Source organism: Callorhinus ursinus, unplaced genomic scaffold (genome assembly GCF_003265705.2).
Source record: "Callorhinus ursinus isolate GAN/ISIS: 27379988/994484 unplaced genomic scaffold, GSC_fseal_2.0 scaffold49, whole genome shotgun sequence".
Classification (NCBI taxonomy): Eukaryota; Metazoa; Chordata; class Mammalia; order Carnivora; family Otariidae; genus Callorhinus; species Callorhinus ursinus.
Window position 1 is genome coordinate 9,532,331 of NW_027397111.1, and position 14,602 is coordinate 9,546,932.

Genomic DNA, 14,602 nt, shown 5'->3' on the forward strand with positions numbered 1-14,602 from the left:
GGGATGGGTTAGCCTGGTGATGGGTATTAAAGAGGGCACATGCTGCAGGGAGCACTGGGTGTTACATGCAAACAATCAATCATGGAACACTACATCAAAAACTAATGATGTCATGTATGGTGATTATCATAACATAAAAAAAAGAGTAAGTCAAAAACTCAAAATAAAAATGTGCAAAGATGAGAAAAAAAAGGAAAGTCAAAACTTTAAAACTTCTAAAGGAAAATATAGGAGAAATATCTTTATGACATAGGGTAAGGAAGGATTTTTTAAAGACACAAAAGCGCTAAGTTGTGAAGTAAAACACTGTTATGTTTCACTACATTAAACACAAGAACCTCTATTAATCAAAAATGTATCATCAAGTGAGGACAAAGACAGTCATAAATTGAGAGATGATGTTTGTTAATGCACATCGCCAACAAAGGATTTGCATCCAGCCTATACAAAGAACATATGTGAATCAATAAGGAATAGAAAACAAGAGGAAAAAGTGCTGAACAAGCATTGTGCAAGTAAGGAAATATGGATGACCAATAAGCATACCCGAAGATGGTCAACCTTCACAACCAAGGAAATACAAATTACTTACCACGTCACAGGCATGTACATGCACACATATTAAACAGTGTGGCAATTTTAAGAGTTGGTGAGAATGTGGGGCATGAGGAACTGTCCTAGCTCACCAGCGGGAGGATCAATCTAGACAATCACTGTGGAAAGGAAGTCTGTGAGGCCTAGAAAAGTTGAACATGTGTGCATCGTACCCATATCAGGGATATACCCTAGAGGAATTACTGCAGATTGAACTAGGAGATGTGCACAAACATGTTCTCTAGAGTATTACTCAGAATTGTTAAAAACAAATAACCACCTAAATATCATCAATATAAGAAAGGTAATTCATCATCCATAACGCAACAGAATATTATACAGCAATGAAAATAGATGAAGAGATCCATTGATTTCTTTTGTTCAATGTTATAATCAAAGTGGGCTGAAAAAAAGAAGTCAAAGAAGAGCTGTGAAAAGCAGAAGCAGACAAAACCAAACAATATATTGTCTTACAAATATGTCACAATATAAATAAAATTCAGGATAGTGTTTTTCCACTTGGCAGGAAGGGACTGAGAGGGAATGGGAGGAGGGAAGACAACCCAAGCGTCAGCAAAAGTACTGGTTCTGTTCTATTCTTCAGATGAACAGTGGGTTCATGCCTGTTCATTTAATTATTCCCTCATTAATCTATATGTGTACTCTATATACACACTATATTATAAAGATTTATTTATTTACTTTAGAGAGAGAGAGAGTATGAGTGAGAGGGGCAAAGAGAAAGGGCGAGAGAATCCAAAGCAGACTCTGCATTGAGCACGAAGCCTGAAGCAGGACTCAATCTCACATTCCTGAGACCACGACCTGAGCTGAAACCAAGAGTCAGACGCTTAACGCACTATGCTACCCAGGAGCCCCATACATGCTATATTACAAAACCAGAAACTTGGCAAGCCTCAGACCCTCATGCTCAGTCTCTACACAAAGTCACAATCAAAACAGCCTCAAATAATAATTTTGAAAATGGAATTTTAAAAACTACATGGCAGTACACCTGAAACTAATGTAATACTGTATGTCAACTATACTTTAATAAAAAACAACTATATGGCAGATTATGAAATAATCTGTAATTCCATTCTCAAAACCTCTCCTGCTGGTCATCCAAAGGCCTATATCAATGCTCGGGATATTTGTTATTGGCCTGAGGAAAGAGCTGAGAGTTTTGAAGCCTCTAGCCATATCAGTTTTCCTCCTTCATAAACAATTTTACAGTCTCCTCAACTCGGTGGAAATCCAGGATTCTCCAACAATAGACACAGGCACTCTTACTCCCTGGGGAGTGCTAAAATGGCAGTGATCTCAGGGCCAGGAGGTCTCTGCAGGCTGCCATTCTATACTCTCATCCCATGAGAAACTGTTCTAGATGTTTCCACCAGGGACCAGCCTTATCCAGATTTTTATCAGCTCCTGGGTACTCAGTGTTGCTCTGCCCATGAAGTCTCTAGAAGTCCACTCACAGCAGGATCTCTGTGGAGCTTTCTGATAATCATTCCAGCTACTCTGTGGAATCCGTTTGTTAAAAAATATAAATGGGTATCACCCCAGATTGTGTGACCAACTCCTGCCAAGGAGCATCCCTGTGGGCCAGCAGTATCTCCACTCACTCCCCGGGGGACTCGGTAAATGCTCCAATAAAAGAGTTCCTTCTTGACCCCTTCGTATCTTAGTGTAAGCAGCCTGTCCATTTTGCTACCTCCTGATTTTGGCAATTGGGATTTGGGATATAGTCTTTACTTCCCCCAGCATCCATTTTTGGATTTACAGATATCAACCTTTTCAAGATTGAAGAGATCTGTTCCTTCTCCAATCTCCCAAATCAGCTTAGTTTCATCAACTGCTGTTCCCGCACCTTCTCCAGTTCTTTCTTTCCTTTCCTCATCGTTATGATACAGGCCAGCCAAACTCCACGCTACACTTTGCTTATGGGAGTAGCAGGACACACCTGGCACCGGTATCTCGTGGCACATGAAGAGAAGGTGCCTCTTGGAACAGCCAAAGTGCTGGTGAGTCCCCAGTTCACAAAGGCGGCCAAGAGTGAGAAAGTACTAGTGTGGGGATTTGGTCATGGGGCAGAGATTTTGTGTGTTCTCTTCCTGAACAGAATGAGAGCCTTTCCCTTGCTGGACTCCAAACTCAAGCTGGGTCATCATTTGAGCTGAGGAAGGATTATGGTGCTTGGTGCCTTTGGATGCCAAGGCAGAGAATGAAAATTATGCTGGCCTCAGAAGGGCTTGTATTCTAGGAGACGTGTGAGCAGAGCTGCCTGCAGGAATCTGGACGGAGGAAAGAAACAAGTGGCTTTAAAGTATCAGCGTTACCTAAGAGAGTCCATTTTCCTTCTCTTTCAGGAGTACCAGTACACATCTGCAGGACGGGGCAAAGGACGGAAATGGAGAAATAATATCACCACTGCAATCTCATTTAAAATGTAAACATGTGCACTGGTGTCACTACATAGCACTTCCGCCCTCTCTCCTGAGCTCTAAATTGGATGTGACCTTCCATAGATTAGCGCTGCCAATATCTGCAGATCTTTTCAAACTGGACTCCTTGTCACTTTGATTCTTTGCTTAAAAATGTGGTGCCAACTCTTCGCAACCATTCTCACTTCTGGGATTAAAGAGGAAGAGCTGATCATGGGAAATGCAGCTGAGCTGACCTGGGGACATGGTCAAGGACTTAATGCTCTCAGAGAGTCTGGCAATGGTCTCGTAGCTGCAGATTACAGTTAATAGGATGCCAGGATCCATTTAGCACAAATAACCTAAGAAAGCTCTACAGAAAATGTGGTAAGGAGGGCAGATAATATCTCCTGCCAATTAGGGAAGAGCTAAGAATTAGAAAGCAGAAAAGAGAGAATGTTATGCTTTCATATTGTTTTCATAAATAATTCTGGGAACTTTTAAAGTGAATATTGTTAAAGACCTGTTTCTGGGAAGATACAAGAAGGTTCTGAAACAAAAGCTATCCGGACACTGATGTGAATTTTATACTTCGTCCCTGCAATAAAATAAGGTGTAAGTAATCTGTTTACATGTGGACTGAGAAGCCGCCCCCAGAATGGAGAAATGCTGGACTTACGTTGGTGACATACTCGATATCCTTCCAAAGGATGCACTCCCTGGGGAAATCAGCCAAGTCTAAGAAGTGATCCACCACCACTTGGCCAATTAGGTCATGGCGAGAGAACCTGTCAAAGTCATACACAGAGAAGTGAAGCTTCCGGGCCGCAAGGTCATTGTAGGGTACTGGAAACAAAAACACTTCATCAAACACAGGGTTCAGGGTCTTTCTGTGAACTTTAGTCTGGTGTTTGGTTTTCCGATCAGGAAGCAAATAGATCTTGACATAAGGATCTGAAGTCCCAGAAAAGTCCTTGGCAGGCAAATTGACAGCTTTGTGAATCTTCACTATGAGCTGCTCTAAGTCACAGTCATATTTTAAAATGAAATTCAGTTTCCCACAGGCTTTGCTATTACCCCTTGTCCCATCATCAGTATCCAGTGACCGCTGCTTATATAACTCTGGTTTAATTCGACCAATTCCAGTCAACTGTTCCTGTTTTTGAAGCTGCTGGATATTGAAGTCCGGGTTTGACAGGTTGAGTTGTCTTCGGATTGAATTATGCCTTGAGTGAAGAGCAAGAGAGAACAAAGTTACAACCTCATTGGCCACGAGTCTTTCAGAAACTTGTGCCCAGGATGTAGGTACTGTTAAAAGCTTAGATTTGTGGGCTATTTTTTTTTTTTTTGGCCTAAATTCAAAATGCTCATCAATGTGAGTAAGCTGCTCTCCAAGGCTTGAAGCTCAAAACTGAGACCATCAGGAAATGAACCTACAACACGTGACCTTGGAGCTTTAAAGGTTTAATGCACTTTTGAAACTAATACGCCATTAAAGAAGCTTTTTCAGCTGGCAGAAGGTAAAGGTTTGTACAAACTGCTTTAAAAATAAAATTGTTCACCTTTACATATAATGTCATCCTGAAATTGAAACAGTTAGCTACGTGTTGTCTTAGGGAGAATGCATCTGTCTCTAAATCACATAGAATTTCCTGTCACTGGCTTATAACTTTATTAGTAAGTAAGAACTTGCTGGTTCAAATCAAAGCATTTCATCATAAGAACACAGCTTTTGCTCTCATGAGAATGTGTGTGACAGGATGCGTCTGCTTCCAGTGGACTGCTGGCTCTGACGTGCAAATGGCGGCTCCATGACAGTGTTTCCGTCATACCATGTGATCAGGGGGAAGGGCTTTATTTCTGTGATAAACACTAAGAGTATAAAAATTAAAGGTAAGCTGCTATAAATGTGTATAGGGATTCAGAGAAGGTTGAATACTGATATTTGCAAATTAAATATTTGCTGGCAGAATCTACTCTTCACCCTATAAGCTTATTGGTTTGGGTTAGTGGTTTCCCTGGAATTCTCTTTGAAACCTGCCTTATCTGTGTGAGTCCTCATGAACTGAGAGAAGTGGTCATTACATGCAAGGTTGTTTTTAATGTTATTTGTGTTTGTTTTCAGCCGAGAGTTCAGAGTCATTGTATTGTATTTTCTGTTATCTCTCAAGAACCCTAATTAAAGTAGCTGCTCTCCACCAGTAGGTGAAAGGGAACAACCAGGCTGTCTCTGAGGGGGTTGATAAATAGCTGGAGAGGCAGAGTAAACATTTGAGTTTGTCTTCTTTTCCTTTCTTGAGACTACTTTATGAAACAAAGGTGTCAAATAGGATTAACAGACCCCCCCAAACATGTCTGCAATTATTCTCCCTTGTGATATAGATGCTGTGATACTGAACAATCCTCTTCATCCTCAAATACGTTCCTGGCCACTCATCACCCACCCGGTACAACAGGAACACCACCACAGAGCTGTCAGGTGCACCTGTCACAGCCAACACAGCCCACCGCAAGCGGATACACCCAGGGCACACGCATTCCCATATGTGCAAAAACCGTGCAGTCTCAAAGTCTCTGTTGTCAGATTTTAATTTCTTACAAAGAAATCCACCCCATCGTTAAGTCGTCTCTGCATTTTATGACTTTTCGGGAAGGGGCGGAGAGAGCAGGGGATGCTGTTAAACACCTCAAACCCGCTCCCTGTGTTAGTACAGCTCTGCCATTCGCTTGTCCAGACACTGACCCTTTGCCGTGCTGGAACAGAGCTCCAGTCTCACTCTCCTGGGGTCCCTGGGCAGAAGGGATTGGCAGGGAGCAGCCAGCATCCAGGCCTATGCAGAGGCCATAAGGGGCTGCGATCTGTTCTGGCCTCTGCTATTGATTTTTCCCTCCAGGCTAGATTCAAACAAGGGCCATGCCTGGGTCTAGTGTCAATTCCTGCCTACAATAGGCCATTCCGGAACTGTTTAGTGATGCTGTTTAAATAGTAAAAGTGCTTCCTCAAGGCCACAAGACGCACTTTCTTTGGACCAATGTCTGATGGAACACCTGTCCTATGTCTGCACTAGACCCAGAGCCTGCCGCTCGGCTACCACTTCTCTCCCAAGGTGGTTGCCGAGTGGACTCTGTGTGTAACAACTTACCTTTGGGTTTTCTGAGTACTGGCTTTAGACTCCTCACAGCAATATTTTGTCTTAACCCTATCTGTAGGACTAGGCCTGCCATGTAAATTTAAATTTAAATTTAAAACACATGAATCTGCCTGCTTGCAATGGAACATATTCCATTTCACTTGTACATCTTCTTAGAGAGGAAATCTGAACAGAAATAAGTCCCATGTATTCTGCTCCTCCTAACCACAATGGCTTGCCAGGGGACCAAGGGAGCGGACTGGGCAGGGCATCACGAAGAGATCTTACTTCAAAGACCAAAACAAGACCCTAACTGCACAGGAGGCCTCCATTCAAAATTCCAGTAGAGCTGAAGATTCTTTTTAAAAATCAAGCACGGATAGGAACACTATTATCCACCGAAATGTTTTCCATCACTAGTTTCCTTCCCAACACTTCTGCCTCCATTCAGAATCCCACTTACTATTTGGAAAAAAGTTGAATCCCACTCTAAGGCGGTGCCTTAAAGCAGACAGCCGACTGTAACAGGCCCTAACAGTTCTCGCTCCCTGGGGTCTCTTTCAATCACTTTCAATTTCCTTTCAGGAGCAAATCATGGATTACTGGAGTTGGGGGGGGTGGGTGAGCAGACTAGAGAAGCTCAGAGCAGTCAGGGAGCCAAGGTAATTCGCGACCTCCCTACCTAACCTCTGCAGCTCTCCGGGCTGAGACATGAGCAAGAAGGGCTGCCCCCAGGCTGAGAAGAAGACAAAGGAGAGGAAATGGAAAATCAATACCCCATCGCTCTCATAGGCTGCTCACATGGAAGTGGGAAGGAAAAGCAAGTCCGAAGCAAGAGAGAAGATAGATATGGAACAGAATGTTTTGATCTGGCTCCTGCCAGCCCAGGCGAGATAGTTCTAAAATGGTCCATGGAGGTGGCCCTTGACTCCAGTAAACTAGAGGCCCCCAGGGCAAAGGTCTGGAATTTTAAGGTCACAGAGTGAGCGTGACAAGGAGGGATCTGTGTCTGAAGCAGGCAGTCCTCTGAGCAGGTCTGGGGAGTCCTGAATTTGGTGTTCTCGGGACTTAATGTGGGCAATGAAAGGAAGGAGAAGGAATAGTTTCCGAAGACTGGGGGCGGAAAGGAAAGCCGAGAGATGGGGTCCTCTGACGCTGTCTTAGAGAAGCCAGACACTGGGGTTGAGATCCTCAGCTTTACCCACCTCCCATCCTCCCTTAGTGCAGGCGGAGGACATTTTCCTCTTGTGGAGCAGAGCTGAAAGACTGGATGTGGCTGGCCCAGATCTGAGTTGGAAGATTGGTGGCTGCCTAATTTCAAAGATGATTAACAAAAATCTGTAAAGCAGATTTCCCACAACAAATTCAAAAACACTTTAATGCCTGAAAGGAATCTGAGCCTTGCCGAGTCGCAGCCTCAGGTCAGCAGAGGCAGGAGCCCAGGTGCAAAAAGCTTTTCCTCCTCTCCTTTCCTCAAATTTGAATTAACCAGTTCCAGGGTCCCACTTCGAGTCCCCAAAGTCTTGGTCCCTGAACCATGACCCAAAAAGCCAACTACTTCCACTGGATTTTAAGAAAGAGGACAATACCACAATTCACCAAATACAAATGTGCAAAGCAAGGGGTCAGGTAGGGTGGAAGGCACAAAGAGGCAAAGCCTAGTCACTGCCTGCAAGGAGTTGGCTGGCCAGGGCGGTGATAAAATAAGTCAAATGCTAACTACACAGCAGGTCAGAAGAGGAGAAGAACTGACCAGACGTTAAGGAGCCACACAGGCAGAGACAGAGGCCGCCGGCTTGGGGAATGGTCATGGAGGAAACGGTAGTCTCCCCAAGCCTGGCTCCTTAACTTGGCCTCATATTATCAGCCTCCAAATTGATGCTATAGACCTCAATAGGGAAATTACGGAAGTTTCCATCTTGGCTCCCAGCCCTCCAGCAGGATAGGATCTTCAGCTTTTCTGCCTCCACAGCCTTCTCCTCACATGCGCCTACATCTTCCATCCAGGTTCTGTGGGAGAGCCAACGCCCATCATTGCCACCATCCCTTCCACCTCTGGGTCTCCCATGCAATTCCAGGCAACCCGCCATCACTTCAGTGACCCCATCTCAGAGGTGACACTTGGCCTATCCTTTCCCTGGTTCTGGGGCACCGGTGTCGACAGAGCTTCGGGGTTCAAGGAGAGGAAAGAGAGAAGCAAACTGTGATTTCAGAACCACACGGGTTTCTTTACGAGGTTCAAGTCAAGACAAGGAAGTTTGGAAACAATGGGGATAGGATTGTTTCCCTTCTTGGAAACTCTCTGGGTGATAGAGAGGAGAGAGTTGGGTTGTCCTGAGCCACAGACAGACACAGAAGAGGAAAGTCTCAGACAGGGGCAGATGCAGTGAACTGACTACAGGGCAGAAGGAAATGGGGATCTTTCTTAGCACAGGATTCAGAGGCTTCCAGAATGAATGATATAAGAAAGATGTAAGCATCACACCTTTGCCAGTGGAGGTGTGTGGTCAAGTGGAGTCGGAAACTCTGATGCATGACCTGCTTCTTCCCACACCTTCCACCCAAGTTAAACAAGTTTGAAATCTTGGTGTCACTTCCAATATTTTATTCCCTATTTCTAAGATGAGCTTATGTCCACCAACACCTTCTCAAAAGTAGCTCACAACTCATGCCTCTTTCCACTTCCATTGCTTCCAACTGAGTTCAGGTCTATCATCACAGGCCTGAATCAGCCCCTATAGCCAGCCTTCACACTGTCCCAAGCATCTTAGACATTCCTGCCAGATTCATCTAGAGAGCAATTTGAGCACTTCAATGTGTGTAACTGGTGCTCTTCTCGTCTATTTCCCCAACTAGGCTGTGGACCTTTTGAGGTTAGGGCTGTATTTTTTTTTTATCTCTTTATTACCAGCACATGATATAGAACTTTGCACATAGCAGATGTTTAATACAACTGTCTAGAGTAAATATATAAATGCAAAGGACATAACAGTTTCCAATAATTAAATCCCAGTAGAGAAAATGCACATTTACATCTAGTGTCAGAATCTCACAGGAATTGAGAGAGGTCTAAGCAGCTTCCATTTTTGAAGCCATCAGTTTATTAAAACCTGAAGAGATATCTAAGAGTAATTAAAAAAACTGTTGTGTTTAAATGTTTACATCTAACCAATGTTTTCAACACACACACACACACACACACACACACACACACACACACACACACACCTTAATAGAATCATGCTACTCTTAGAGTAATTACAATATTTAACACCAGCATACCACTTACTAAAGTTGTGGCCAGCAATGGGACCAGAATCTAAAAATGCAATGATTGTCATCTTCTTTCAACTCTGTCAGAATATTTCTGTGACTCTAGGGATTGCTTAGTTCAGATGTAAGGCCAAAAGTCTACGTATAAGGCTCTGAATGAAGGTAAGTCCTTGGACAAAAGGCCTTCCACCGGTTTCATCCCATATAGGCCCTTCCTCAGTTTACACTTCTGGCCTTTTGCCATTCTCATCAGCAGAGCACAAGTGGCTGGATACTGATCAAGGTATTCTGTCAATCATTCAGGCAAAAAGTCTGCTCTACGCCAGGGGCTGCACTAGGTGTTAGATACATAGGGAGAAAACAAAGCAGACGTGGTCTCCGAGCTCGGAGAACTCGTAGGTTAGAGAGGGGGTACAGGTGATAAGCAAACAAATAATCATTGAGTTAGAGTTCAATCCTGTGAAGAAATGCAAGCAAGGCAGCATGTGAGAGAATGAAGAGTGGGAAGGGGTCGAGGGAAGGGCACATACTTCAGACAGGGTGGTTGGGGAGGTCTTTCTGAGGAGGTGGTGCTCTAGGTGGGACATTAAAGCTGCAAAGGAGCTGGAGAGGAAAAGGAAAAGCATTCCAGGCAGAGGGAACTGCACGTGTGGAGGCCTCCAGGCAGGAAAAGGCAGGGGTACCGAAGGCACTGAGAGAGAGGCTAGCGTAGCTGGAACATGACAAGCTTTCCCAGGAAAAGCTTCCTATTGAGTTCATGTCCTCCGGGGTAGTGCTGCTTGGAGTTGAGGCAGAGAGCTGACGGAAGGAGACTGTGGCAATAACATGTAGGCCCTAACAGACCTAATAAAAAGATGGTAGTGTGGCAATTGAAATTTTTATAAAACTAAAGTGTTACCTAGGTCCCATCTTGAGATGTGAATCAGGAAATGCATTAGGTGGCCTGTCAAGGTTCCTTCTATTTTGAGGATCCAGGGATTTTTTAAAATTTGGAATAGAGATCTCTAAAATGTTCTGGTATTGAAGCATTCTGAAAAAAAAAATCCATATTCCCAGAATATTACACAAAAGGGATTTCATCTAAATTGAAAAGAATGAACAGGAACTTTGGAGGGTTCTAATAGTAACTGAGCCAACTAGAAACAGAATGTTAACATGCTTGATCTCGGGAAAACAACAGAAAGTCATCCTGACCAGAAACCCTCCGAGGAGATAAAACAACGCCATCTTTAGGGCCTTCCATAGACACTGGTAGGAGGCGCACATATTCCAGCTCAAGAGGCCAGGAGAAGGTGAGCTTCCCAATATCAGTGCTGTGACAGAAGCTATGCCGATGAGTCACAGGGACAGCAGGGATGCCCTTAACAGGGAGTCTAAGCCTTATGTTCTGTGGGTCAAGAAGGTGTCCTGGGACCCTCGGGACAAGTCACAACAGCTGCAGGAGGGAAGCAGTAAGAAAGAAAGAGACAGCAGTGAGGAAGTAAGGAAAATCATGAGAAAAAAAAGGAAGAAATAAGAACTAGCAGAGCAGACTGTTGAGAGCCGTCTCAGCACAGAGTACCCGCGCTCCCCAAATTCAGTATCACAGATGTTACTTAAAAAATAATGTTAAAAATGTTTTGGAACATGAAGGAAATTTCATTCATTTCTCCCATTTTGTCAGTAAAAAAGGGTTTGTGTTTGTTTATAACATAACATAATCCCTCAAGAATTAAAAGACCATACACGACTCATTAGGGTGAGACCATGAATCATAGGTATGTATTTTCAGACATAACCCATAACACTAGGTCAGTAGTAATTTAGATAAGAATGTTTTAAGTGCATAATGATGCAAACTATCAGTATTAGGTCAAATGCAGCTGGAAAGAGTTTAGTTTTCTTATGGTCAGATATCACTAAACTTGATTTGGCCATAAGAGAAGATAATTACATGACTCCAAAACCAAAATAAATCTAAATGTAAAGTTCATTTTATAGGGATAATTCCTTTGCTTTTCCCTTTTTGTCTTTTTCTCCTTCTACCCCATTTCCATAAATCAGTGGTGAAGATACCAGTTTTTATTTTTTTACCACAGCTTTTATTTTTAAATGAAATATATTTCTTGAGGTGTAGAGTACTTAAACATTTTTCTAAAATAAATATTGTGATAATTAGGGTGATATGACTGCTGTCAAGTCATTAGAATTATGGCAGAGTCCTCAGATCCATAATCTAATAGAAAGCACAGTACTATCTATCACCTTGTGGTGATGGGACACGGATCAGAAAAATTAACGTGCAGAGTAAAACCGAATAGGAGACAATTTTAATGGATCCTCCATCTGAAAGATTCTGGTTATTGAAGTACTGAAGGAATTTTATCCTGAGTCTGCACAACTGCATGAACGCCATGACAGCATCAAACAGAGCTCCAGTTATATTTAAGTCTATATTTAAAGAGAAATCCTAGTGAGAAAATCTGAGGAGTTCTTCTAAATCAAATGGCAAACAACCATCCATTTCCTCACAGAGGAATATTTTAGGTTTAGCTCTTTGATTCAGAATTGGAAATGATGCTAAAATAGGTTTGTGGAAAAATTAAATTATAAACTGTCATATTCCATCCCACTTAATGGGAATGTGCAGTCTCTAGGATAAACTCGATTAACATTAAAAAGGGTAAAATCTTATTTCTGTTTCTAGAGAACAAATAAGAAAGATTTTTTAAAAATGCCCCCAAACTTTCCGAATGGCAGCACAGGTTATTCCTCTGGCTATCGCTCTAGCAAATATTTTCATTTAAAAAAAGCTGCTTCCTTTATCTCTCTTTCTGAAATCTCCTATTAAAAGTGGATCTTTATATCCAGTGATTCAGAATTGGCTGTTTAACCTCAAAGACACATCTGCAACACATCTGAATCTTGGGAGAAGCCAGTCGCAGTGAGAATGATCATGACAAGAGCAACACTGAAATGAAAACGGCAGCTCGGGCTTTGGAGCGCTTACCAGGTGCAGCCTGTGCAAAGCGCATGAAGTGCATGTTCCTGCTTCATTCTTAAAACCACCCATACGTTCCTATTCTCACTATTCCTCTCTCACAGAAGAGGAAATGGAGACATGGAGGCTAAGTAATAGATCCAGGGTCACACATATAAGTAAAGCCAGTTCACCTGACCCCAGAGCCCTTGCTTTTTATCACTGCACGATATGATTTCTCTACTGCTTCAAGCACAGAGCATCCGGCCCACTGAAAGAGTGACCCTGGGCCTGGTACTCTAGGCCTTGCAAAGGCTGAAGATGGACAAAGACCTCCAGCCACTTCGTGGACTACAAAGACAGCCGGTGTGTGAGAGCTCGGCTAGGTCGGAAGCACGGAACGTAAGTCCGGTAGCACTAGGAAGGCCGCGGGAAGAGCCGTTAAGAGCTCAGGCGCCAGTACTAGATGAACCAGGGTTCAAACCCTGAGTGCACACCAACATATGACTTTTTTACTTAAACTCTTTGACTTAAGCTTCTTCTTGTGTGAAATGAAAATGATAACTTTTGCATCTCACGCAAAGTTGTGGACTATAGTAAAATAATGCACAGGAAGGTCTTAGAACTTGACATGTCACTATTCTTTTATGGACTAAGTGGAGACTATGTAGAGAGCTCAGGAGAGGTAAGGAACCTCACTGGAGCATAGGAAGCACCCCGTTTTCCCATATTCACATCTCTGACACTGAATGGACCTGTGAAAGGTTACAGGCCCCAGGGCTCATCAGTGCTACTGCTGGCAAGGGAGGGAAGTGAGGTGGTCCCTGCCTTTGCATTCGGAAAGGAAAGGGGCGTTACTGACCGAGCCGACGAGCTTGGCGCTGTGACTTGGCGCTGCACATGGATGCCATGGGCACAGTTCTCCTGGCCCCTGGCCTGGGTCGAGAGGGGAATGTCAGGGGAGGTGTGGCTGATCTTCATGGAGGAGTCAGGGCAGGGGGTGGGAGGGTCTAGGAAGCCCTCACTGTTCTCCTGCTCATTGGTCTCTGTGTCCGTGTAGTTAAGAGGTTCCCGATTGTTGTCTTTGCTACCAGACAGCAGGCCTCGTTCTCGCCACGGAACCCAGCAGAGTTTCCAAGACACGAAGAGAGACACCCCAAAGAGCGCGAGGCCGCAGGCAGTGACCACAAGGGTCAGCAGGCTCACCGAGATATCTGCAAAGAAGCAAAGGTCAAAGGTCAGTGTGATGGCTCTTCCTGTGCCCATCCATTGCACAGTGTGGGCAGAATGACCCTTTCATCCCTTCATCCCTCAGGAGCTGGCCACAGGGCCACCTGATGCCAGCACGGGGACAGTGAGACTCAGACACAGCACAGAGAAGGGAACATGCAGGCAATATTTCAAAACAATGAACAGTCTGCTCTAGCAAGAGACAGAGCATATTCAGGGAGACCAGGAACGCCCTCCAAGTCAACAGAGACCCTACACCACGGCAATTACAAAGCACTGAGGTTTCGTGAGCAGGGTGGTTTCAGCGGTCCTTAAAAATTACTCGGTCATTTCAGAGAGCTGTATAATAGAACTTGGGAACTGTTTAAGCCACAACTTTCTTAAACAAGAGAAACTAGAGTGCTTTCTTTCTCTTTCTGATATGACTTTTAAGGGTCTAAGCAAAATGAAGCTCAAGTCCTCTGAAGCCTCAAGAATACCCCCCCAGCCAGTGGCCAGGTGCCCAGGACCCAGCGCCGACCATCACAGTTTGGATTCCTCAGTAGCAGACCCTGAGACAAGTATTCAAGAGCAGGTGGTTTATTTAGAAGGCGAAGAAAGCACAGGCAGGGGAGTAGGGAGGTGGTCCAGGGAAGGCAGCCAGCAAAGGGGGCTTTACCAAGCCAGTTACCACAGATGGAGGGGACACCTCCTAGGCAAGCGTCACACCTCAGTCACCCCACACAAGGGGCATTTCCCACCTGCAGCACGAGGGGCAAAGTAAGCTTCAAGGGCCAAAAAATCCCACATTCCAATAAATGCAGCAGCTGGCCTGTGGAGGTCAGCAGGCATGCGCCAAAGTGGTGAGGGTGAGTGGATATGGTGATGCAACCACAGCATCTGCTACCTGGACCGTGTGGCCTCCGCTAGGGTCCATGCCAGCGCAGGGGCTATGCCCCTAACTCCCAGAACAAAGTCCAACCTCTTCCACGCTTCTGCCCCATGCTACA

At 44.3% G+C, this 14,602-nt stretch overlaps 1 protein-coding gene across 2 annotated transcripts in view; it reads right to left on the bottom strand.

The window, feature by feature from the left end:
• Positions 1 to 14,602, bottom strand: part of SYT9 (synaptotagmin 9) — a 200,826-nt gene that overhangs the window by 127,461 nt on the left and 58,763 nt on the right. For both annotated transcript variants that reach the window (XR_012375367.1, XM_073882981.1), the window contains exons 2-3: positions 13,246 to 13,597; positions 3,700 to 4,246 (exon numbers count right to left, since the gene is read on the bottom strand). Coding sequence is in view for 1 of the 2 variants with exons in the window: in XM_073882981.1 (XP_073739082.1) it covers positions 3,700 to 4,246; positions 13,246 to 13,597 (899 nt within the window). In the remaining variant the exon portion in view is untranslated. The remainder of the gene's footprint in view (positions 1 to 3,699; positions 4,247 to 13,245; positions 13,598 to 14,602) is intronic.